Here is a 27,937-nt window from a genome sequence, read left to right as displayed (position 1 = left end):
CCATGCTTCCACAGTCCTGGCGCCTACGCATGCTGGCTTTGCACTAATCCATCTAGTCCCGGCCGAACACTGCAATACCGACGTCACCACCTGCGCCGCACAATTGCAACTGGGAGGCATAGTGTAGGCTCTGATACCATTTGTTATGTGCCTTAGGAGAACTCACCCCTAAAAGCTAGCTGTTAGAGGGAGGGAACCCAAGCACAACAGCTTCCCATACTACCGATGTGGGATACCTCACATTAGCATCCCATACTACCAACATGGGACAAATGGATCATAACAGTATGAAGTTAAGAATTATACCCTCTTCTACAAGGGAAGATTAGTAGTGCTAGAAAAGTCGCAACTCCATCATGAATTACTGAGACTCTTCCATGACTCCGTACTTGGGGGTCAATCAGGGGTCCTTAGGACCTGTAAAAGACTGGCAGCCCGCTACCATTGGAAAGGGATGAACCAAATGGTTTGGGACTATATAGCCAGGTGTGAGATTTTCCAACAGAAAAAAAATACAAAAAACACCCAAGCCCAGTAGGGCTGTTAGAACCCTGACCTATACCAGAGAGAGTTTGGGAAGAAATAACCATGGATTTCATAACCGACCTACCCAAATCAGCAGAGAAGTCTGTTGTGTTGGTAGTAGTGGATAAACCGAGTAAGTATGCACATTTCATAGCCCTTCCCCATTCATACACAACAGTGACCGTAGTCTGTACATACATATAAGAGGCTGCCAAGCTTCACGGGATGCCCCACTCTATACTCACAGACTGAGACCCTCTTTTCATGAGTAAATTTTGGGATGCCTACTTTTCATCTCAAGGAGTGCAAATGCTACATACCACCAGTTATCACCTCCAAACTGATGGCCAATCGGAGGCAGTGAACAGATGTCTTGAGACCTTAAGATGTTTCATCGGTGAAAAGCCCAAACAGTGGCCCAATGGTTGTTGTGGACTGAATACTGGTACAACATTACCTATCAAGTCTCAGCCAGGACCACACCCTTTGAAGGTACTCTATGACCATGACCCACCCTCCCTCTTACCTTATGAGCAAGGCACCTCTGCTGTAGCTGAAGTGGGAGCACAGTTGACTGCCAGAGACCAAATACTGAAATCACTCAAATTCCACCACCAACAAGCCCAACAACACATGAAGTTGGCCTATGATAAGAAGCATTGGGAGCTGGAGTTCTCTTTGGGTGATTGGGTTTACTTAAAGCTCCAACCATACAGGAAGACCTCTTTGGCCCAATAGAAGCTGGCTTCACGTTATTTTGGGCCCTTCCAAGTGGTGGAGCACATAGGGCAGGTGGCGTATCGCTTGGCTCATCCACTAGACTCCTAGCTGCAGCTAGTTTTCCATGTCAGCCTCTTGAAACCATGCCTAGCTACATCGGATGTTGTGAGCCCTTCCCTTCCCCAGTACATAGATGAGGGGAAAACAGTGATGGAACCCCAGAGGATCATCAATTTTCAATGGGTCAAACGTGGCAAGAAAACCCAATAACAAACACTAGTCATCTGAAACCACCTGCCCAAGGAAGATGCCACCTGGGAAGATTTTGAGCAACTACAACAGCAGTTCCTTATTGTTGACCTTGAGGCCAAGGTCATACTTGATGAAGAGGGGGATGATAGATTTTGGTTGACACCCAGTCAGGCCCATAGAGCCCTGGCCCAGAATAACATGACCAATTATTCGGGTGTCCCTTGGATCACCCACTCAAAGCCTCCCCTGAGATTTGTTTACATGCGTCATCCATGTCAAGAGGAGTGGACGTGGGTTGTTAGCCGTCACTATCCTTCGATGTGAAAAGCATATATAAATATCGTTGTAATAAGCTCAAGAAGGCAATGAGAGAAGTAGAAAGCTTGCTGAATTAAAAAATATGAAATAAAAGGAGTTTCTTGAAGAAAGAAGGAAGAGAGAAGGAGAAGAAGAGAAGAAGAGAAGTTGAAAAGAAAGGAGAGCAATAATCTGGCCGCCCCCTTCACTTATTATTTATACTAAAAATAATAGAGCAGTACAAAGACAACTATGCCCTTATAGGGTGGCAAGACATAAAACAGCATATATAAGACACAAAAACATAATAAAATTTGGAATCACATAACTACTGTGGTCCCCACCTCCTATCTAACAACTAACATAAAACATCTACTCATAAAAAACATCATAAAACTGATTAATCTTCAACAAGAGAAAACCCTACTTCTTCCTTAGTTCTATTCTTCTTCTTTCCTATTTTTTCTTCCATCCATTTCAGGAGGGTGATCTACCTTGAACCAGCTCTCGTTGAATAGCAATTAGTTGTCAAGTTCTTAACAAAATAACACTCTTGAAATGGACAAAAAAGGAAATGATGGAGATAGTGATTCAAGTGAATTGAGTGATGACGATGTTAGAGTGGAATAGACTCATGTTGTTGACAGGTCAATTGACTTAGAAAAAGTCATTGAGGTTGTTTTTCTCAGGAGGGAAGGTGTTTGCTAAGGGAATCTTGAAAGAACTGGAGGAGAAATATAGGATGCCTATGAATAGGAGCGGTGTTGGATCTGCTGATAAAGTGGAAAATAAAAAGGGAAATGAACACAGTAAATTGAGATCAATTGGAGTAGCAGGGCTCTTGGCAAAGGGGCTGCTGAGATGGCTTCTGGTCAAATCCCAATGCCATTAGATGATTCAGAAGTAAAAAAACACATTGACCTGTTAAGGTTTCAAAAGTTTTCACAAGATTAAACGGGGGATTATTTGGTATTAGGCCTTGCAAAATGGTGAAGAAGGCAAAGAAGGCAAAGAAGGGGTGCAAGTGGAGCAAAGAAAGTCCTATTCAAGAGTCTGAAGCAAGGTTCAAAAAATCCACACGTAGCGGCCGATATGTATCGTATCAGGAGCACCCTGATATGCCCCTACAGAGGGTGTATCAGGGTTCTGACTGGTTCAGGGGGTGGAGGAACCTTAAACCGCCCCCCCTGGACCAATTTTACAAAAAAATAAAAAAAGTAAAAAAAAAAGCACCGATACTGCCTGATACGCCCCTACCGGCGTATTGGGCGTATTGATATTTAGAACCTTGGTCTGAACTAGCTGAGTTGCAAGTATAAGAGGATGTCTGCTGGCTCCGTAATGTTTTTTTACTCTTTTGTTTGGTTTTGTTGGTTGTTGTGGGTGTAGAGGCTAGTGTTGTAGTTTTTGGTGTTCTTTGATTTTGGTTTTGTGAATGTGTTTGGATGTCTGTTTTGGGGGTTAGTTTTGATTTGGGGTGTTTTTTCGTTTCTCGTGGGTGAATACTTATCACTCGTGTTCTTAGTTCGGTTTACACTGGTTTCAGCCCTAAGTTAAAAGAAAAAGAGAAAAGAAGGAGGAGAGGGAGAATTCAATTTATCCCTCTCAGCCAACCAGATCTGTATTTGTAGGTTTGTGAACAATATACAAAGACACTTACGACCCTAATTAGGTATGGGGCATATTACTTAAACAAAAAGAACAAAGCACCTCTTAATAAAATAAGGCATGAAGACTAGAATACCTCTGACCCTTGACTCTAATAACTTGTAATCTTTCTTCTTTTTTAATAGTTTTTTTTATTTATTACTAAAAAAATAATTTCGGTTTATGGGATATCTCTTACTGCAGAAATTATTCTTATATGTTTTTTTGATAAATGAAATTATTCTTATATCTTGGTTGTTATTTAAAATAAATGTTAAGAAGTATAGGTAATAGGAGGAAGATACAACAATGAACTACAAATTGGATTACATAGAAACACATGGTCAACTATACATAGAGTGCAATCATACTTTTGTTGATTCACCAATCATGGACTGCGTTTTTGCATATTGGATTACTTCTGTTAACAAAATATGGATGATGACTAAAATAAACTCTGAGTACATCTTTGTTTCCTTCTAAGTCCATGAAATCATTTGGTGACCACTTTCCTTGAACCACTGGCTGCATCTATCATATATTAACATTATTCCAGTACTGGGTCTCAGTAGTTTATGCTATTAGTTATTCCCAAACAGATGTAGAATAGGACATATGCTATTGCTATTTTGATTTGCTTATGCTTCTGAATATTAAATTGCTCATAATGAGCTTACTTGGTATGCAGTGGGTTGATTGTGTTTCACAGTTACTTCGGATGTATCCTTTTGCTTTTGAGTTCTCCTTGGTATGTGTGTTTCTTCAATTTATGAAATTTATATGGTTTTTAATGAGATAACTGCACATTTCTTCGACTACATGCTTCCTGTTGTTTTGGAGGATTACTTGCTGATCTTTGACTTTTATTTGGTGATCCAGGCATTCTTGGTTCATTTCTTGGACTGCATACTTTCATGTCGTTTTGGAAACTTCTTATGCAACAGGTGCTCTCAACTTTGATGCCAAGTATTCCTCCATTTCTAAATCTTCCAAGGTTTCTCAGAATGCATTTCTTGAAGAGTTTGCATTTATATGACAAACTAACAGACCTGTCTATCTAGATTAAGCCTTTGTTTTGTGGAGGCTTACAATTGTGCTCTGGAGGCTTACGCCTCTTGTGTTCTGAACTACACCTTGTGCCTCCAGGTAGTGGAATGCCTCACATCACATGTGTGCATAGTTTTCAAGGCGCCAAGGTGAGGCTAGGTGACAGGGGGGGCGCCTTGTCGCCCAGTCGCCTAGGCGATGGATTTTTTTAAGTAAATATCACATATCCTAGGGTAGTTCCCTAGGTTCCATAACCAACTTTCTTTAATAACTATCCATAATTTTCATAAGAAAATTATAAACTTCATGTTTAAGACTAGAAAATCAACATATTTATGAGAAGAAAAAGAAGAAAGGAAAGAAAATTCAAAAAATATAGGGGCTGAACCCCTATTTTTGTTATAGGAAGAGAAGAAAAGGTGTTGATTAGACAAAAGCTCTTCCCTTACTTATTGGTTCAGATTTTCAAGTCATTGAGGGTTCAATACAGCAGTTAGCAATGTTTGTGTTGATTAAACCATAACAAATAAGAAAATAATAAAAAGAAATTAGTTTATAAACACAAAAAATGAATATTTTTCTTTAATAATGTATATTTTATAATTATAATCTAAAAAAAATAACAATATAAAAGTATTGTATTACACAGTATGCCAAAACTGCTTGGTGACTGGGCGAGGCAAGCCTCCAAGGATGCCTTGTCGCCTAGGCATTGCCTTGACAACTATGCATATGTGTTAGGTTGCGTTTGGTATGGGTGCAAATGCTGAACTAAAGTGAATTTGCACTTGGTAGGGCTGTCAATTGGACTGAATTTGGTCCAATCCAGTCCAATCCAATATTGATCCATTTATAAATGGATTGGACCAAACCCAGTCAGTTGGACTGGGCAGTTGAACTGTTAACCATTTTTGGTCTTTTTTTTTTAATTGGAAGGGACCATCTATTTGAATTGAACGGTTAAACTGCCGACCCAAAAACCGGTGGCCAAAGCGATTCCGGTTGCAGATCGGTTTTTAAAACATTGATTAAAAATTTCACAAAATATAAAATGTATCAAAATAGAAAATAAAAATATAAAAAGAAAATCAATTTCCACAATGATAGAGATCGTTCAGTGCACATTAGCTTTGAGCGAGTGGCCTTCAACTTGTTCTCTCTGAACTTGCTTTCTCCCATCCGAGCACATGATGGATTCTCAGGTGAAGCTTGTAGTCATGGTGTAATGGGACGAACTGGGTCAAGGGGATAGGTGACCCAGTTGAGGGTCAAATTGATGCTTATCCCCTAATTGGTGTGTTCTTTGTAAATCTCAGAATGAGGACTGTCACCACTTACTGATCTCTTGCTCCTTTCCTACAGTTTTATGGAGTTGGATTCTTATGTTGTTTGAGTGTAGGTGGAACCTTTGATCTGATACTAGCTTATTGTTTAGTCTGAAGGGATAGGAAATCCATCACATGGACACCCAAGAATGCGGAATAAAGGGGGCGAATTTCAAAATTTTTTCTTTCCCTTCAACTAGGAATCGAATTCCCTATTTAGAAAATCATATTTTCAATGATCATTCTTGAACCATAAACTGAACCAGATCTGAACCAAAAGGAGGAGAGAGATAATACCTGATACAGAGAAATAATATCTCTCAATGGAGGTGTTCACGCCCAAGGTAGAAACCAAAATCTGCTCCCATTGAAGATGGCGAAGTGCAAGGTGGAGAAGAATCAACAGTGTCCTTCCTAAGAACTTGATTCTTCCCAAGAATCACCTAGACGACTTGTGAATACAACTCCTACCAATCTTTTTCTGCAAAAGATTGGAATCAAGATCCAATCTTGATTTCTCCAAACAATGGAGATCGAACTGCTATAGGCGGCGGCTGCAGGAAGGAGGCGGCTAGAGAGTATTTGCAGGGTGCAGAATTCTCTCTTCTCTGATCTCAGCTCTGAAGACAAGACAGTTGGTTGTCTGTTGTGATGTTGTGTCTAAAGGCTGCCGCCCCCTCTTCCTTTTATAGACTTAAAGGGATAAGCTCCTAATCCCATTAGGAGTTGCTAACCCAAATCATATCTGGATTAGAAGTCCCTTTAAGATAAGGGATAATCCTTATCTTATCTGCAGATTAGATCAGCCAGCTCCTAATCTAATTAGGAAGTTTCCAAATCTAAATCTCATTTAGATCTTGGACTCTCTGAGTGGATAGGGTGTGGGCCCGATCCTATCAGCTGATCTTATCTCAGAATTCGCCCCTTAAAGACTAATCAAATTAGCCCAGTTCGAAATGGGCTTAAGGCCCATTTAGGGTTATGTATTCATTAAGCCTTCCAAACTGCTGCCCAGTTGGGCTTCCTTGTATGGCGTGGGACCCAAACATTGATCTACACATCAGCCACATGGGTTCAGCCCAGCCTTTGTTACAAGGCCTGGCCGAATACACTGTTATGAACAGTGCACCCCCTGAAACCCATCAGATGGGCTCTATGGGCCCAACACTTACCCTAAGTGGTCCCTGGGCCAAGCCACCTTGTAACACCCAGGGACTGTGGGCAGATGCAAGATTAGCCCATCAGGTATTATCCTCAATGGCCTTACACTTAACCTCTCAGCCCATAATGATCATACACTGCCCGACAAGAGAGGACCTCTCCCTCGGCTACAAGGAACAGTGTCGCACTCTCTCAAGTATGGATCCCGGGAATTAAAACCTTTTTACAAACATTTCGAAACCATAATATATATATATACTTTTATATCTCATATAAAATATATTTTGCAAAACAAATCTCAACGATTGAAATCGGCTTTCGGCAGTGTTGGTTTCCATTAGTGAGAGTGCATCCCTGATCATTACCTTTGTCTGACAAAGGGGCTCATCCTGTCACTATGATCACACACTCAGATGAATTCTCAGACTGTCCCAACATACCTAGGTTTTGACCCCCGCTAAGGATCTCACTGAATGGTACATCAAAGACAGTCCAATCCGACACCTAGTGCAATATCATAATCGAGTCTAGGGGTCGGGTGTAACTTTCCAGTTTTGCCCATCAATCTCCAAGGTCCAGGGCAATACTGGAAATCTGGTCCAGTTCAAAGATTCAATTAATCCCACATTGTATGTGCCTAGGGTCTCACCCTGGTAGCTGAGACAAGCCACCCCAACCAACTTGGCGGCACCACAGTGTCAGCCTTGTCAGGATAGGTCTCCCCAGACCGACCCACTGGCTGTGAACATTCTAAACTAACACGAGTCTCATTAAGTGTCCAATTTAAGGGTATTACACAGAAACATACCAAGGGAACATGAATCAAATATGTACTTTTATTCATTTACAATAAACTCATAAAGTACATCATTTTGATTGAAGCTAAGGGCATACAAAACTGTCTAACATAGTCCGTCTATTTTTGAATGTCATACAAAGAGAGGGAGAATTATGTGGAAGTGCATAAGAGCAGCTTTGTTGTGGACAGTTTGGGAAGAAAGGAACACCAGAATATTTTGTGAAAAAGAAAGGAGCTTCTCAGAAAAGAATGTATTCTGACAAGGGCAATTCAGTGGCTGAAAACTCTAAAGCTCTTTGATGCATACTCTTTTGATGACCTATGGAGAAGCGGGTTAGCAGTGGCTAATACTTCTACCGGGAAGGACAGACATGGGGTTGAATGGATGCCACCAGGGGAGGAGTTTATCAAGATGAACTTTGATGGGAGTAGCCGAAGAAATCCAGGACCTTCAAAAAGGTTAAATGGTTAACAAGGAATATGACAATTAGAGTTCAGTGGGTAGGCAGATCAGCAAATTCAATGGCTGATTCACTTGCAAAACAAGGGGTTCTCCGGGATATTTATTTTGGGCTTCTGTGTAATTTCTTTTGTACTTGTAACTCTGTAACTAACTTTAAAGGAAAGGTTGCATCTCGTGCCTTTCTATGTGTTGCATGTAACTCTTATTTGCTGCTTTAATAAAATTATACTCATTTATCAAAAAATAATAACAGGCTTATCATGAAAATGGTTTGGGTTTTGATGAATTCTTAAATTTTTCTTGTGTTTGTGATCTAGAAACAAGGATTTGTTTAGGAAGGTTATCATTGTATCTATGCTCTCTTTCAATTGTTAAAAAAGAAAAAAACAGAGAGAGTGACCGTTGCCAGAGGGAGATAAAGCCTCTGTAACATAGAAGGAGAGAGATCGTTACTGAAATGGTTTGAAAACTTTCTCTGTAATACTGCTGGAGAGAGAGACCTCTGTAATATGCCACCGGTTAAAGAAGAGATCGTCTATTGTCAGTTAAAGAAGAGATCATCTAAAACTCTCTCTGATATATATATATACAGAGAGAGAGAGAGAGAGAGATACAGTATGGAGCCTGCTTCTGTTAATCTCAAAGAGGACATACAGTATCTAGGTTTGTTCATTAAGGAAGGATCACATCATCCCTTGGTGCAATGCAAGATCCCCTCCTAAATGTTTGTATCTGGTTCTACAAATTAGGTTTAGACCAGTATAAACATTAGTTAAATGAAATGGGAAACTTTTAGACACCCAATTATTAGACCTTACAGGTAGTTTATAGCATCAAAACATTAGGGGTGAGATATGTGTGGTAGATCCTACTTGTGTGTCCTAGGCCCACAATCGTACTTGATTGTAACCATCCAGTTCCTTGACATTCTGTAGGACATTCATAAATTTATAACTGATGTTTATTTCTTTTTTTGGTTGAAGTATAACTAATGTTCATCAAAGGCAATTGCAAATGCTATTTTGACTATATTGAAACTGATTGAAATTACATACTAATTTCTCTGATGGCTAATGTAAAATTTCAGTGAAAAGGAAAGGCAGCAGGCTGGTGTTTCCAATGCTTGTGGATGCTTATGGATCTACCTGGATGAGTTGCGTGCATCTGAGGGAAAGTCTCATGCACACTATAACCCCTTCTATGATCCATTGAAACATGAGGGGCCATTATTACCTCCAGCAGCAGCACTGGCTCCAACCCTATGGCCTCAATTCCATCTTCGGTGGGCCTGTCCCTCAGAGGCACAAGCTGGAGAGCTCGAAGCTCAATGTAGGATTTTGGCTAAAAAAATTTCTGAAATGCAAAAGGTAATTATAAATTTGTGATTGTTATACCTGCTTCTAATTTCTTCTCTGTTTTTCTTTCTTTGACATCTGATTCTAAGCATACCAGTTTGAATTTGCATTTGTGATTCCACCCTGACTTGTAGATGTAGCAGTCTGTGTCAATTTGAACCCATCAATTAGTGGTATATTTTAGGTAGGACATACTACTTGGATTTGTTAATCCTCTGCTTCAGAAAGCTTGAAACCAGAACTTGGTTCACTGAATTCATGCTTGTAGAGAAAATTTTCAGAAAATCGACTAAATAAATTGGCAAGAATTCTGGGCCAAAGAGGTGGTTTTGGTAGGTGAAAGGTGTTGTTAAATAGATGGAAGAGTGCACAACATGTATTATGATCACTGCAAGTACCTTTGCTGCTTGGGATTATCAAATATTTCTCCCTACCTAATCCTTTAGTGTCTTTATTGAGACATTTGATAATTTGTTCTATTTATTTAACTTTTGATGAGCAAGACTTCTGATAGTTTTGGAAACAATATAGCATCTTTTAGCACCATTCGTCAAACTATTTAGACAAGTGGAAAGATAAATTTACTCAAGATTTCATAGTGGCTATATAGACTGCTATTGCTACAAGTCTATAACTATATGATCTCACTGATGTACATTATTATTATTGTTATTATTTTGCATGGAGAATACAGGCGAAAGAAGTGGCAGAAATGAAGGCTAAAGGCATCTTAACAAGCATGGAATCCTTAACTGCTGAACTACAAAAAGAAAAGCAGCTTAGCAGCACTACAATGGATTTGACTAAGAGGGCCTGCAGGGAGAATACAGCCATAAAACGGGCAATACAGTCACTAGGATGCAAGGTTAGCTTCTCAAGTAATGGTGACTGTTCCTTGGAAATAGGAAGCACTCTAGAAGAAATACAGCAGAACGTTATATATCCTCCAAAGGGAAACTCGTATGGAAATAGGCAAGTGAAAGAGAAATCAGATCTTTCTGTATCTGTCTCTCTTCTGGCAGATGATACTGTTTCTGACAACCCAATCAGTTGGGTATGTGAAACACTATGTCCACTGCGCACTAGGGAAGGTGGTTGCAAGTGGCCAGATGCTGGTTGTGCACAACTTGGGAGCCAGTTTGTTGGGCTGAAAGCAAACTTTGATGCATTTGATAGTCTTTCTATTTATGATCGTTATTTTGGATCAGAATAGGATGTTCCACAAAAAAATTCACTTCATCTATTTCACAGTTTAACCAAGTGGTTCTCAAGATCTGGGATTTAGGGACAAATTCTTCAAAGAATTTTTCAGTTTGGGATTTTCTCAAGGAATCAAATGTAGTATTGCGTTCAGCTGTATCATATATACTGCATTTTGGTTACTGATTTTATTGGACAAAAGTATGCTTACTCCCATCCACAATGAAGAGATTGAGCAGGTATTTGACGGTATAATAGCACTTTGGGGAAGGTAGTGTCACCTGAGAAAGTTCTCTGTTATGTGTAGATAGACGGTGGACTAATTATACACCACGCCACTCAGTATTGGTACTAATGCTGAAGGATGATACAAGAATGGCTTAACTCTTTCTCCCATGCTCAAGTACATATTCTGGTGGATCCCGCTTGTTGTGGCCCTCTTTTTAATTAATACATGGCTGAAGATTGTGTACAGATTCTTAATGCGTTAATTAGGGGTCAATGCTCGGTGAGATGGTAAAATCTTGGGCTGACAAGCATGAGAACGTAGGTCTGAGTCCAAGAGTGGTCACTACATGCTAAAATGCCAGAGGTTAGGTCTGTATCCAGTTCACCTTTCGGAAGACCCTGGATAACTGTAAGCAGCATTCGGGATGTCATTTTTATTTTAAATGTACTAATTGTTTGTATAGAGAGCTATATGTAAACCTTTTGGGCTTTATTGTTTTTATTGTCATTGTTGCTGCCATTTCGAGGCAACAGTAGGGGAGACAGTGTGGAAGTCGATCTTGATAATCTTCTCAAGGACTATAACATTTATGATTATACATCTTATGTCTGTATTTCTTTGTTATTTATTTGTTTCATGGGGCTACCCCTGACACCCCCCAACCTGGGTAGGGTTCTGCTACCAACAAAACGTTTCCATCTTGTCCCAACGGGCCACTATAGTCAAGCATTAGGAACATCTCCCTTATTTAAGATGGGATGGGCTCAAGTTCAAAATATCGATACGCCCGATATGCTGGTATCGGCGTTTTGATACTCGTTTTTTTTACTTTTTTTTTATTTTTTTTCAAAACGGGTTCAAGAGAGCTGGTCTAGGACCCCTCTATCCTCTGAACCGGTCAGACCCCCGATACACTCACTGTAGGGAAATATCAGAAGGGTCCCAGAACGATACGTGTCGACTGATATGGACCAATATGTAACGATACTTTGAACTTTGGATGGGCTCCCCTATCCCTCCCATGCATTGGGATCATCTTCCCATGACATGCACGGGAGATGTTCCCAGCAAGGATTAAAATATCAACATGATATTCCTGATGCAATATCGGTATGAATAGATACGAGATACGCTATGACTGGTACAATTCACGTCCAGTCATGTGTATCAACAAGATATAAATCAGTATTAGTGTATCGCATCGTATTGGCCGATATAGATCGATAAGTTTTGATACACATTGATACACACGCATCTCTTGTCTTGTTTAAAAAGCACTCTTACGAAGATTCAAACTCAAGTATTGGCAACGATGCCATTGTGCATTAACATTCTAAGCCACTATGCCATCATTCAATTTGTGATATTAAGTGATATAAAATAAAACTTATTAACTTTATCATTGACATGAACCTAGACAAATATTATATGTTTATGTTCAATAATTCTAACTTAAAATAAAAAATAGTATTAAAAACTTCTATTTTATAAACATTAATGAAGTAAATAATCTATCAAATTTACATTTATATCAAAATTTGTTTTTTACTCTCAATAATTTTATACAAATAAAAATATTAATATTAGATAATTATTTTAGTACTTAAATTTCATAAATTTGTACATTATATGTATCTTCAAATTTTAATATTTGTTTATAAATTTCATTGATATTTTAATTTAGACTAAAAATAACATATTTATTATTTACAAAAATTAAAAAAAAAATTGTTTACAAATTATTCAAGAATATAATAGTAAATTGAATTTATCAAATCCACTAATTTAAATTTATATAAAAAATTATTTTTTATTTCAGAAAAAACTATAGAAAATAAAAATGTTAATGATGGAATCGTTACTTTAATAATTAAAACTATGAATTTCACATGATGTGTATCTTAGAAATTTTAATAATTTTGATATACTTTTAGTTAAGATTAAAAGTAAAAGTATAATAATAATAATAATATATGTATCTTAGAAAAGTTTTAAATTTCATATAATAGTAATTTTGATACTATCAAACATTTCAAATTTTAATATTTAATTGACTTTTTTGGTAATGTTGAAAAGTAAAAATAGAAAATAATTGATACAATAATTAAAATATAATAATTGCATATGTTTTGTGCCTTTGGACCTATAGAATTTAACATGATAATGATTTTGTGCATATTTTACTTTGTAAAAACTATATAATGTGAGTCTTGGATTCTTGATTGTTGGATTATCAACAAAATTGTATGATATTTATGTATCTTGTTATATTAATAATATTTTTTTTATACATATATGCTTTATTTGTGATTATTTTGACTTTTAAAATTAGTGTAATTGATTTATTTATGAAATTTGTATTATTTTCCTAGTGTATTCACGTGTTTTCATATCTTTTGTTTGTATCTATATGTTTTCAAAGTATATTCGTATTCATATCCAAACTATCCGTTACGATACCCGATAACGATACTCTTGATTCCCAATGCCAAAGAGATGTGCTGTGGGTGCACTCTATGGGGAGTCCTTTCGAACTCTTATCATTCCCGATGCAATGGCTAGTTCAGTCGTTGTTGGCTAGTTCAGATACCTTAGACCTTACCAATTGAAGCAAGTTGGGACTTGGGACCTTCTACAAGACTACAACAGTGTTTCTTTGAGCTTAACGTTAAAAATAGAATCGAGAGAATCGTTTTCAATGCTTGGTTGTTCTTTGAGCAGATATGATCAAGCAACAGGATAATGAGGGCTTAGCGAATGAAAAACTGATCATTTTCAGTGCTTTTTGAAAGCCAAATTGATAGTTCTTAAAATATCGATATCTATACAAATTAATATTACTGTCATCCTTATTTTTTATTTTATAATCATTCAAATTCAAGGGTTGGAACTACATCTTTAAAACAGGCTTGCCCCGCTCTAAAGGTTTGATATTCTCAAAGAGTAGCTAGTAGCTATGAGATGTTCTACTGTTCTTGAGCTGGCGTCTTTGACCAATGCAACAAATATGTACAGGTGTGGTGAAATTAAAACCTACGATTCCTGGAAAATTGCGTACAGTACACGACGAGGCTAATAATTTTCAACACGGAAAAAATAAAAATAATACCAAGCTCCTATCCAGCGTTGACAGCAGCTTTTCACGCTGTAAAGTAATGCAGCTGGATGAGCGCGTAGTGAAATCCCGCATCAAATGTGTGTGACTGCTCTGGGTTGGCCGAGCAAGGTTCGAATTTGGGTTCCCTTGTTTACTTGAATAATGCAGAGTGGAATTGGAATGCGAATCGCGAACTGGGTCTCTGTTGTCCACAGCTTATCTAATTCTAATGAGAAATGTGCGTGCATCTCCTTCCCTCGGCTCTCTAGCTACCATGTTGATCTTCTCTGAAAACCATAGAGAAAAGGTCTAGAATCTCTCCACGGGCTTAGCCCAGGTTCCTTCTCAGCTGCCTGATAGGAGCAGAGACTCAAACTCTGGCCATGGCCATCTCTAAGAAAACGCAGGATCTCTTGGAAAAGAAATTCGTCGCAGGGGAGAGCAAGAGGGCCGCTGTGACTGTGGCCATATTCTTCATAGGCTTGATCCAAGAGCTGCCTGAACAGTGGGTGGTTCAAGTAAGACGCCCTGATGACAAACCTCCGGCCAGCATCTCCAACGATGACGGCCAAGTGGCCAGGAGGGACGTCAATGGGCAGTTTCCTCTTCCCTCCAGCAAGCTTACGCCACAGCAACGCAATGCGTCTGAGCCTCACAATGTTGCAGATGCTGCTGCTCTTCCTTCTCTCAGGCGGAACAGCCATGTGTGGTAGTTGAGAAGAATGCTCAACTGCTCAGGTCAATTTATCAATAATCAAACGTTTGATAAGAGCACAGACAGGGTTGCCTCTGGCTCTCTACTCTCAAGTGGGGAATATAAATAATATAAAATGCGGATGCGGATGCGGATGCGGATGATGATGATGATGGTGGAGGATTGTGGATATACGCAAGAGGGAGTCAGGGGCCCACCCATGTTGTATGTTGGTGATATTGGCCATCCTTCATGTGTTCCTCACGTGTGGTGCACCCAACCATGACTGCCTTCCTTCCTTCTGTTCCACTTTAGTACTCACTACATGCAGGTATGGGAAGTGGGGCCATGTTTTCATATAAGGCCGGCCATACGGGTGGTCATCCAACCAGGGCGTTCTGTATCGGGGCGTATCGGGTGTATAATGATAATATATCGGTAATATCTTCATATAATAGAAATTAAATAGACTGATCCCTGTAAATTTTCTAAAAAAGAAACTAAAAAAGGGTAGAGGGTGATTGAAACACTTGATGTGAATGTTTTGGTGTTTCGGGGTGTATCAATTTTGATCCTTGGTTTGCAGTATAAATCTGAACAGAATGCATAACCAACCGTCTACATTGCTTAAAAAAATCCGATCAAAATACGAATTTTGCATCCACTTCAGTTTTACATCCATTTATATGTAATTATGACTTGCGTTCCTTTTTTTTTTTCTAATCGAATTTTGTAATTTTGTGTCATTTGCATTTATCGGTGGTATAATTTTTATATCTTAAAAAACTGATGCAAATTTTACACCACCTTCCCCTTACCTCAGTTTTCTCTTCATACACCAATACATATGAAATTTGCACCGTAAACCAACTGAGCAATCAATTTTACCTACGTAGTTCATGGCTTTACTCCCTGAGAGCACGTTCATTGATTCATCAAATCTTTGGGATAAAGTATAAAACCTAAGGATGTGACAGCTGTGGGCTGTACAATCCTTTTTCTCTCTCTCAAATTTTCTTTTAAGGGATATTATTTGAAATTCACCATGCCTTTTCAAAACTTATACAGAGTGAATTTTTATTATTTAAAATTCATTGCATGACCAAACTACCCCTAAATAGTGATATAATTTCTGACCATTAGGTTGATGGCAGGAACTTCAGAATCACACTGACTTTGAAAATCCAAGTTTGATAAATCAGAAGTAAATGTCAGTAATAATGAAAACCCCACTGTGGTTGATTTTAATGAACTAACAAGTTCATTATCATCTTGGATTTGCTTTCATCATCTCTGCTAGAAGAGTTATTCATGTAAAATGGCAAGCCCCTGTTTACCATTTTGGAAAAGGGCAGAGGAAAACAACTAAAATCTTCAAACATTTCTTCTCTCAGGAGGGTTTGGTGACCGGAATTAAGAGGTTTTACTCTGAGTGCCATTGACTACAATACTGGTGTTTCAATGTTTTCAAGTCACTTGCAATTTCTCCATATTTTTTCTTTGAGAAATAGTAGAATGGATGGATGTTGTAATATATCTCAAAAAGCAGTGACAGGAAACCTTTTAATTTGTTACATAGTTAATTAGAAATGGATTCGCAAGCATAATAATAAATAGAGTTAGAGTAAAACAAGAATGACTGGTGAATTTGTGTTTAGCTAGAGTAAAACAAGGCCCGAGTGCAAAGTTCTTAATTGGGTTAGTCCAACTTTGGGTTCTCTGGAGAGAGAGATTCGGGTGTGTAAGGTAGAAGGTAATGAAGCTTTATGATATTTATGGTGGTGTTTGGTATGATTTTCGTTTATTTGACAAATGGTGTTATATCATTATCAAATCAACATTTATCCCATCATGTCGATTAGTATGTATAGGTATTAATAAAAGTTGGTCCTGATTTATATGTGCGTCAACTATTGGAGGAAGCTTCTTCTGACGGTTAAGTGTTTATTCACTGTTCTGTTGATGTGGTGCTTAATTGTTAATAAACGGTTTATCAAGTACTTTTTCTTGAATTTAAAGAAAAAATCAAATACAAATATTTATTTAATAAACGGAAGCTATATCAAATACATGCTATATCAACCGAGCAGTGGCTATTTTCTTGGTATGTTAACTGGTTTGCTCCAGCATTGACGTAGAATCGATTCCTGCAACCATGGATATGGGGAAAAGCATATTTATTAGTGGTATATGACATGAAATGCCAAAAAAAATAAACAATTTTTATAGGATTTGTATGGGGAATTTGATAAAACAGTTTATTTTTTAACATAAATGGGGATTCTCTCCTGATTTTGAAAATCGTTGGTGAATTTAAGAGAAATATGAAAAAAAAAAAAGTCATTAGATAATATCCCTTCGTTTTAGAACTTTTTAACTTCTGATTTTCCATCATCTTTCATCAAAGAGGCTGTGATAAAGATGGATGGTGATGGGTCGCTGCAAAAGAAAATAAATAGCTGTAAACATCAAATGGTTTGTCTCTTGACCAAAACTGAGCAGGAGTTGGTAGTCAATCCCAGATGACACAGCACCAGAGAATAAATAATGGATAGGTGCCGAACTCAATCCATCAAAGACAAAATAATTCAGAGAGAATAATATAACTGGGTCCTGTTTCAGACTTACATCCGTGACCAACTAAACATTCTCTCTCTCCCTCTGATTAAGACTGAACTCAATTTTGAAGCACTAATCCTATCCCTAGAATCGTTCCACCTCTCTTTATTTCACCCGACAGAGCTCGTGAGTCGTGACTAATTGAGAGATTACTGTGGTCAGCACTTTCAGATATTGGAATACTCCAAAATGGCAAAAGATAAAAAATAAGCAAAATACTGAACCTTTGAGAGAAAACATAGATACAATAATTAAGCTCTTTTCTAGCTAGCTGCAACTATGGTGATTAAAGAGGTGTAAAGTGGCTCGAACCCCGCGCTTGCCGTGTTGGCCCGTGGGCCGTTACGGCCCAGGCTCATACAGGCCCGTGTTGTGTTGTGCCGAGTCGCAGGCTGGGTTGGTCCGTCAGCCGAGCCTTGGGCCAGATTGAGCCGTGCATCGAGTCAAAGCTATTTATTTAAAAAAAATTGACAAAAACTTAAAATTTTAATTTTATATGAATTTTGTGTATAAAATTGCCTATATATACAATAATTAAATAAATTAGTATATAAAATTAAAAAATATTTATTTTATTAATATATTATATAATGTATATTATTATATAATTATAATTATATAATATTATATAAATATATATATATATATATATAATATATATAAATAATATATATGGGTCATGTCGGCCCGTAGACCTAAAACCCCAAGCCCAACATGGCCCGCATGATTGTGCCGGGCCTGGCATAACCCATAGACCATCGTACTGGGCCAGTCCAAATTCGTGCCAGGCCATGCCAGGCCGCAGGCGGCACGACCCAATTTGCACCTCTAGTTTCTAGAAGAAAGAATAATACCATGGTGATTAGGACTTCTTCTCAAAGTAGAAACACTACATGAACTGAAGCTTAGAAAAGTTCAGTTTGCTTCCCTTCATTCTTTCAACCTATAAATTAACCAACCCTGAGTTCCAACTAGAACACAGTTGCAGCAACCATAGAAAGGAAAACCTAGAAAAATCCATATTGATAGTGCAAGTAACCTAGCTTGAATGGGGAACAAAGGGTGGGATAAAGAAACCATATATCAAGGTTTTAAAAATCGGATTGGACATGAAACCACTATGTGAACCGATCCCCAATTTGAATAGTCCAATCATTTGGTTCAAACAGATAGCCTGTTCTGATTTTAAAAATTTTTTAAAAATAATAAATTAATTAAAAAAGCCAATTGATGAATAGACTGTTTAATTCGACAGACTACTGACTAAATCAAAGGTTTTTGGACAAAAGATGGTTTTAGGATGAAACAAATCCGATTATCTGACCGGTTATAGATTGACCTGACCGTCCGATCTAGTCCTATTTTCAAAACCATGCTATATATTCACATGGGCACCTTCAATATCAGTCTCATTTCTAAATTTGATTCTTCAACATATATAAATGGGTGAGCTGTGTGTTCTTCACATTGATATTTGGGTATGAAGTGAGCCTGATATTAATAGTCTAGCCTGATCAAACACCATCTCCAAGTTGTTGACCTCTGAAGCAGCTATTAGCTTTAAATTGCCTTGGTGTCACAGGGGTAGTTCTACAGCGGAAGAAACCCGTGCGGCGTCCAGGCCAAGGTAGGCTAGGACAAGCCTTTATGCGCTTAGAGGGTAGGAGTTGCCCGATGGGATGGCTCCACCAAAGTCAGTAGCACTGGATCATGACCTTAAGTCCAATGGCCGGGGCACTCTCCTGGCTCAGACCGGTCCATGGGAGGCGCCGCTTACGTGCTAAAGGGGGACAACCATAATGCAAGGCGACTGTGCATCGATGAGGTGACTTGGCACCGATGTGAAGGGTCTCCTGTATGCCAATGATGACAGGCACCTGTGTGCCATGATGATAGGCAACTGCTTGGGCCGGAACACACCCGTGCGCTAGGGGCAATGGGATAGCTCAATCAGCTTGGGCAAGGGGCTAGCGAGGTGAAGGGTCATGCTTGAGCCAGGCCCGCATGCCAAGCCTCCCTTGAGTGTCGGCAGCGCAGTGCCGGTCCAACACTGTCCCCATGAGCAGGTGTGCGCCCATGAGGAACCCTGGTAGCCAAGCTAGCCATTAACCAGGGCCGCCCCGCAAGGGGATGAAAATCTAGGAGTGCCAAGGTTAGGCACCCAAGGAGGTCGACCACCCCTCCTCAAAGAGTATGTTAAGCTTTTGGTGGTCTGCCTGAAGATAACATCAATTCTCCCAAAAATCTTACAGGTGAAAATGATGGTGATGTCCCTAACGTAAGCCTGCCAAGCGTAGGCAAGGCTAAGCCTGTGTCAGACCGTCACAGGCTCTCCCACTCAATCCATTGTCGACCTCGAAAATGGTCTTCACGTGAATGGGCGTCTGTGTCCTGTGCCATCCACTCTTCTGCCAGTTCCAGGGCTCGCCTGGCCAACCTAGGTCTTGCCTATGTTGGTGTCCATTTATGGGGACAGAACCATTTCACCATGTCGGCTTGCCTGGACTTCACCCCCCAGTGTTGAGGTTACTCAAACCGCGCAACGGCTATGCCGTTGAACTATGAAAGAAGGGCCCTCGAAGAAATGTATGTGGTGCTTTGCAGAGGTCCACCCCATGTATCATCTTACCTCAAGGCTCAACCATCTTCTTGGTAGCTTTTTAGTGATGCTACCGAACACGTTGATAGGTCTACTCCTCATGTTGGTGATGACCTGGGTACCCTTTCACCATGTTGGCCTGCAAACTTCACCTCACCGATTCGAGTTGCTCAAACCTAGCCATGGTTTATGCTCTCTTGGCCCTTGAAACTACGCTTCGCCTCGTCGACTCGGGCTACATCTTCACTCCGAGGGGGCCCCACTGTTGCTGCCTCAAGGAGACCTGACCGCTTCAAACACAAGTGTGGCAACTTTTACCCATGATATTGCCGAACATGCACTCGCCTAGAGATGCGCTTCTGCTACTGCAAGTGATCCACCTGAAAACTGAGCATGTCCACCTAATACTTTGCCAGTGTAGGGCCACCATGCTCCAACGGCTAGTGTACCCACATTCCTAACAAGACTCACGTGTCTGCCCCCGCATGAGGACAACCACCAATGTGTTTGCCCTCGCAAGGGAAGCTGTTTTAGTGTCATTGGAATGGGGACACAAACAATGAATGGCCTCTTGCTAGGCCTGATAAGCAACCTGCCCGGGCAATGTACCCACATTCCTATCAAGGCTCATGCGTCTGCCTCCGCATTAGGATAACAACCAATTGGTCTGCCCCCGCAAGGGAAGCTGTTTTAGGGTCATTGGAATGGGGACATGAACAATGAATGGCCTCTTGCCAGGCCTGATCTGAAATCTGCTCGATCCTAGGTGGAAGTGCCTAGGGACCGCACCCCACAAAATGTTGCTTGTCGAAATGACCGTTTCAATTGGCTCTGGGCTAATCTGCTGAAAACCAACTGCAACTGCAATTAGCTAACTCGCTCTGATACCAACTGTCATGGGGGTAGTTCTACAGCAAAAGAAACCCGTGTAGCGTCTAGGCCAAGGTAGGCCAGGACAAGCCTTTATGCGCTTAGAGGCTAGGAGTTGCCCGATAGGATGGCTCCACCAAAGTCAGTAGCACTGGATCATGACCTCAAGTCCAATGGCCGGGGCACTCTCCTGGCTCAGACCGGTCCATGGGAGGCACCGCTTACGTGCTAAAGGGGGACAACCATAATGCAAGGCGATTGTGTGCCGATGAGGTGACTTGGCACCAATGTAAAGGGTCTCCTGTATGCCGATAATGACAGGCACCTATGTGGCATGATGATAGGCAACCGCATGGGCTGGAACACACCCATGCGCTAGGGGCAAAGGGATAGCTCAATTAGCTTGGGCAAGGGGCTGGCAAGGTGAAGGGTCATGCTTGAGCCAGGCCCGCATGCCAAGCCTCCCTTGAATGTCAGCAGCGCAGTGCCGGTCCAACACTATCCCCATGAGCATGTGTGCACCCATGAGGAACCCTGGTAGCCATGCTAGCCATTAACCAGGGCCGCCCCGCAAGGGGATGAAGGTCTAGGAGTGCCAAGGTTAGGCACCCAAGGAGGTCGACCACCCCTCCTCAAAGAGTACGTTAAGCTTTTGGTGGTCTGCCTGAAGATAACATCAATTCTCCCAAAAATTTTACAGGCAAAAATGACAGTGATGTCCCTAACGTAAGCCTGCCAAGCATAGGCAAGGCTAAGCCTGTGTCAGACCGTCACATTGGTGCATATATTAGCACAAAGGTAATGAACACAGGGATAATGAGATTTGAGACGATTTGATTCAAATGGGTTTGTGGCATGTGTCTCTTTTATGGGATCATCACTTTTTTTACCTAACCCCTTGCAGCCCTTGCGAATAGGTGTCATGTGGGCTCGATAGAATGGCGAGTTTTCCCGTCCTTATTGGGTATCTGCTACCCAGCTTCCCCGGCCCGATGGAATCAGGGATGAGATTTTCTTGGCAGGGATGGGATTCATAATGACATGGAGATGGAGACAGGGATGGAGAGTGAATTTCTTGCCCTGTCCCGACCCTGATTATATATATTACATGCACGCATGTATTATATATAATAATTTTAAATTCAAAAATTTGGGGATTCAGGTCCCTGTTCAAGATCAGGGATGAAGGGTCTTTTTTATCCCCAATGAGGATCAGAGTTAGGGACGAGGAGTATGGTCCCCACCCCAAACTCACCCTGTTTCCATTCCTAGGGCTTGACCACTTTTGTTGTGCCATCTGCATGACATGGCACAGTAGAGCAAGGAGGGAGGCCTAGTATGGGTCCAAAACATTTTTCTATGAAAGGAAAATTTGAAAGAAAAAAGAACGAAATTTCCAAAAGTAACTTAAGAAGATAGACAACAAATTGAAAAAAAAAATCTTAAAATTTTAATCCATATAAATTTTAATGTATATGATTATTCATATATGAAACAATAAATTAAATTTGGAAAAAAAAATATACAATGAAATTGGAATAAAATGATATAATAAAATTAAAAATAAAAATTTACAATGGAATTGAAAAAAAAAATCATAAATAACTTAGATTACAATTTACAAATAAAATTGAGAATCAAACTTTGTAATAATATTAAAAATTTTGTGCAATTATTGGGTCTTCAAGTTCCATCTCCTTGATTGGGTCTTCTAGTGTTCCACTCGATGAAGTGTCATGATATTGTAATCTATCCTTTGTATTTAGCCAATCTTCGAGACATATGTACACTTCCAAAGTTTATATGTCATATGGCTTCTCCTATCATCTAATACCCTGTTATATCAGCACTAAAATAAAACTTCAATATAAATATCAGAGGGGTTAGTGAATCACAAGCCATAGCGACAAGCATGCCATAATTATGTTCGCATGCTTTTTATTGGGCTAAAAGTAAAATTTTTCAATTCGTTAGATATGAGGAAGCTTTTAAAATCATTTTATAAATAAAAATGAAGTTTTTGCTTGTTTCTATTTATTAATGTCCCCATCAAACTGACACAATGTGGCCCGTCTCAAACTAAAACATGCATTCTCATGCTTGCTGGCCCAGGATCATAAATTGGCCCCACTTTCAGCATTGCTAATCTCCCTAATGTGATCCATTTCCTCCCCATCATACTTACTAAAGAAAACTGCCTTCTCTTGCAGTTATTACTCTTGCAAACCTATTTACTTAGAATACCCACTAATATACAAAATATACTTAAAAACTTAAGCTTGGAGTTAGGGTGTAAATGGATTGAAATCGAATCAGATCAAATAATATTTAAATTTGAATCTCATTAAAAATTTCAATATCCAAATTCGATTCGATATCTAGTGGATATTGACAATTAATATTTGAATTCGAATCCGATTAAATATTCAATTTGATTCGGATTCGATTAATTAATTATTTTAGGTAATTAATAAATATATAAAATAAATATTTTATTTATATAATTTATTATTACATACATAAATTATATAAAACATTTAAAAATTTTATATATTATATATAAGAATTAAATAATCAATCGAATTTGGATACTTATCGAATTGAATCAAGTGATATCTGAACTTGAATCTGATTAACTATTCGGTATGAATAGAATATCCAAATTCGACCGATTAAATATTCGAATGGTCTGAATTCGATTTGATTATGTCAAATTTATAATTCACAATCGGATTTTTGAATACCGTTGACACCCCTACGTGGAGCTAAATCGGTTTTAGGTCCAATCTTTTAATGCAAAATTTAGTTAAATACAAATGCATCAGTAGCATATATAGCTATATATAGCTAGTAACATTGTTTGGAAAATCTAGTGAGAACAAGGCAAATGAGAAATAAAGGGTAAATCTTGCTACTAAGTTGGTTTTCCTCAAATTTTCAGTAGATTAGGAAGTTAATTATCCATAAAGTTTAAGTATAAGAGAGCAGTCTTGTACATATAATTTCCTCCTTGCTCTATGTATTTGCAGTGTTAATCTGAATTGGATACAAATTTTACACTCAATTCAGCTTTGCATTCATTTGTTTGTAAAGATAATTTGCACTCTTATATAAGGTAAAATTTGTATTGTTTTGTCTCATTTATGCTCACTGGCAATGCAAATTTCATTTGTACTCCTACTTCAATTCTCTCTCATAATTAAAATGGAGATTAGGGACCACAAATAACTTTCCTCTTACCTCCATCCTCTTTCTAATAAAATGGGGACTACATAATTTTACTTCGTATTTTAATTTTTACAAACAAAAGTTCAAAGTATTAACAGGCCCAATGATATGTGAAATACATGAAGTTTGGGCTTTTTAATAGAATTAAATTATACTTATAATCCCAATATACTTATTTGCATATTATAAAACTAAAACAATATATATATTTATGAGCATGGAATGGTTTATATGCTCAATACTCAATTTATCAAGCATTATTGATACCTAAAAAAAATAGTCAAAACTGAACTAATTTGCATTTACACCAGTGCAAACAAACAAAGGGAGCCTTGACTCCCTGATAAGGAGCTCTTGCAGTTGCAGAGATGACTTTATCTGGGCTAAGTTCTCTTTGCAGCAAAGCTCTTAATATAAATATATAATAATCAAAACTGTGGTCTGTCGATTGACGTCCCTCCGACATCGTAGTCCTAGTGGGGTTGGTCTCATTGATGGAGTCCCAGTGTCAGTTTTTGGTCTCAAGGAAATTGACTGATTGATGCTTGACCTAATGCAACTTGCAATTACTTTGGTTAGTGCTCAATTGCTCATACATTTCCTCTTCCTGGCATATAATTCAGTAGGCATCTTGGTCTCCAGGTTGACAAATGTAAATATGTAGAGGATGGTTTTTAAAACTGACCCGATGATGGAATCGATTGCTGATCAAAATCAATGATTTTGGGAAAAAATGGAATCGGTCAGGTGACCAGTTCCAGTTTTTCGGTTCGACCATCGATCCGGTTTTGAAAACTATGATGTAAAGTGCAAGACCTTATATTTTGTATTATTTTGTTGTATTTATGCCGTATATATTTACATTTGTACTCTTTCCAAACTGAGCCTAACTCTTTTTTTGTGTTTGATATTATTGTGAAACATTTTGGATTGATCCATACAAATTATTGTTTTTACTTGCTATAAATGTCAATTATTAATCTCATACATTCATATTTATAATTGAAATGACTCGCATATCTTATTTGACAATTAATACATAATTTCTCACCAATTTGTATTAATCAACACAGAACATTGTGGAAACAGCTATCGTACCAAACACAACCTTGATGTGGATTGGGTTTAGTACATTCCAAATATTGAATGGTCTGAGTTCTATGTGGTTGATAGAGGTCATTGCTTGGTGTGATGGGAATGAAGGCTTGAATCTGAGAGTGATCATTTATTTCTAATGATGCTGAAAGTTAGGTTTGTATCTAATTCAGTATTGTGTACTGATTCTTATTTCAGGTATGTTTAGGAGGGGTTCAACTATGATACTGGAAAAACTTGTAACCAATTGACGGATATCATAAAAGTGGTAACCAATCAGGTGGTATTTATCAAAATTAACTGAAATTTAATTGGTTAAAGGCCATATGATATCATGTCTTTCCAGAAGTATAATATTTTGGGTTTAAGAGATTTTGATAGGAATAAGATTGGAGTTGAGTGTAAATAATGAATTTTAAAGAAGAGCCACAGAAATTGAACATGAAAATTAGGGTATATAAGATGTCATTCATGGGAAGATGTTCCCAATGTACAGCTGATTGGGAACATCTTCCTCCTTAGATTGTTTCACCTCTTGGTTGTTTAGTTTCTCTCATTTTTTTGGTTATCTGGGTGAATTCATTTTAACTAAAGGAGAAAGAATTTCTTTCATAACAGATCCAAATGGATACATCCATGAAATTCAAATTCAACCCACGTCTTAAATGATGGGTTTGGATGGATAAGGTGGGTTAGATCAAAATTGCTACCTCTAAGGGTACTTGGCCTTCTCTTGTGTAAGATCAAATCAAGTGAGACCAGATCTGATGTGAATACAAAACATGCAGAATCGTGAATGAACACAGCAATGTTCCATACATATAGGACCCACATTTGATTCAGTATGGCATCAAATGCAAGCCTTAAATGGTGGTGTTTTTCACAGTTTTTTTTTTTTAATGGCCGAGGACAAGGAAACACTTCTGAGACAGTACGTATATATGATAGTACAACAATATGGACCACAAGAAATCTCCAAAATTGGGTTAGGTTCAGATTGGAATGTGTTTCACGGAAAAAATCTTAAGTCTTCCAAAGCGTTTGGCAAAAAGAATTGATTCCTCAGAATTACTTCCTTAAGAGTCCCCAATTTTGAGGCATTCCGGGAGTTATATTGATTCATAGAAAAAAAAAATCCCTTTGGATTAAATAATAGGGAGAATGACGGTTCAGCGCAGGAGCAGAATTCATGTTAATTCATGGGCGGGCATTGATGTATAGAATGGGGGCTTTTGACATTTTGAACGTTTATAGGCCTGCAGTGAAATTCAGAAATCTACATTGGGCCTATTCGTATTTTTCTATACATAATATGACATTGGCATTTAAAAAACAAGACAGATAGTCTGCTCCTCACCGACTATTCCTCACACCAACCTTATAGCCACATCCCATTGTGTATTGAAAAATGTTTTATGAATAAATAACATATAAATACAAAAAATGTTTCAAATGTACAGATGAAACATGCTGTGAGATCAGTGTGAGGAACGTTCTGTAAATAGATCCGAACTGGAAAGATAGATGTATGCAAATTATAGGCATGGACACATCACAGCTATATCAGAAATCATTTCAAGAATCGTCCCCCAACTGATTTCTAGCAAAGTATCAAGTTATCTCCCTCAGTTTTGATTTTTGAGAATCACCCTAAACACAAAAATGGAGAATGATTGATTCCTCGATCGGTATTTTAGGTTTTAAGAATTGTTCACCAAATGCAAATTTTCAGAGTGGTTGTTAAATCAGCTGATGTTGGAATTTGGAAAGACAATAAAAGGTAAGATAATTTTTTTTTCTTTTCTTTTTTTTATAGGAAAGGTGACTCCCAATCAAAGTTATATCCCAATATTCCATACAAATGTAAGACGACTCCCGAGCAAAATTTTGGGTTAAAGTCTTATTCTTTTAGGCTTCGACTATGATGTCGAAAAAGACATGATAATAAAAAAACTTACAACCAATCAATAGGCATGATAAAATTGGTAATCAATTATATGGTTTTTCATTAGAATTCACGGAAGTTGTGAATGAGTAAAGTCTTTTCCGGTATTATGTCTTTCTGGTATCATAGATGTTTTTTCATTCATTTAATTTTCTGATTTTCAAACTTTAGATCTAAAGTTTTAAAATCGGATTGGATTGAAAATCGTTATGGGGTCTGATTCCTGGATCGAACAGTGCAACTGTCCGGTCCAAATGGATGGCCTGCTCTAACAAAAAAGTTAAAAATTAAAAAAAAAAAATTGACCAAAAATCATTATCCAGGTTGATGGTTTGACCACCGGATCAACGATTCACTGACCAAATTAACTGTTTTTGGCCAAAAACAATTTTGGGATAAAACAGAACCAGACAAATGGCCGGTTCCCAATTTTTCCGTCCGGTCCAGTTTTGAAAACACTGCTTTAGACATTAGACCTGACAACGTTGTTATTTTTTCTCCCCTAAATTCCCTTCCCAACATAATACTGAAAAAGAAAAAACTTTTCCACACAAAGAGCTATGAGATTTCTCGGTCCTAATCGAAGTAGAGGCGTACGTCCACATTTCGTGAACAGGATGTGTAACATATGGATAGACAAATAGAGTGGAATGCTAATATTTTCTTAAAATAAAGCATCTGAGGAATAGATTAAAACGAATTTGAATAGATTAGACGGTCCAAATATTGAATTGGATAGGTCCAAAATATTCTTTGAATTAGATTGAACT

The 27,937-nt window shown here is 38.4% G+C and overlaps 1 protein-coding gene and 1 pseudogene across 1 annotated transcript in view; one reads left to right on the top strand and one right to left on the bottom strand.

Annotated features, from left to right (window-relative positions):
- Positions 1 to 11,620, top strand: part of MTM2 (Myotubularin-like phosphatases II superfamily) — a 111,540-nt gene extending 99,920 nt beyond the window's left edge. The window contains exons 16-19 of the mRNA XM_088948202.1: positions 4,130 to 4,189; positions 4,321 to 4,385; positions 9,324 to 9,603; positions 10,286 to 11,620. Coding sequence (XP_088804328.1) covers positions 4,130 to 4,189; positions 4,321 to 4,385; positions 9,324 to 9,603; positions 10,286 to 10,804 — 924 coding nt within the window. The 3' untranslated portion in view covers positions 10,805 to 11,620. The remainder of the gene's footprint in view (positions 1 to 4,129; positions 4,190 to 4,320; positions 4,386 to 9,323; positions 9,604 to 10,285) is intronic.
- Positions 11,621 to 14,386: 2,766 nt separating this feature from the next.
- LOC148847275 (auxin-responsive protein SAUR50 pseudogene) lies at positions 14,387 to 14,821 on the bottom strand (annotated as a pseudogene).
- Positions 14,822 to 27,937: the final 13,116 nt, after the last annotated feature.

The sequence above is a fragment of the Nelumbo lutea genome, chromosome 6, assembly GCF_056320005.1.
Source record: "Nelumbo lutea isolate HS-2025 chromosome 6, American lotus-T2T, whole genome shotgun sequence".
Lineage (NCBI taxonomy): Eukaryota > Viridiplantae > Streptophyta > Magnoliopsida > Proteales > Nelumbonaceae > Nelumbo > Nelumbo lutea.
This window is presented reverse-complemented; position numbering and strand designations above follow the sequence as displayed.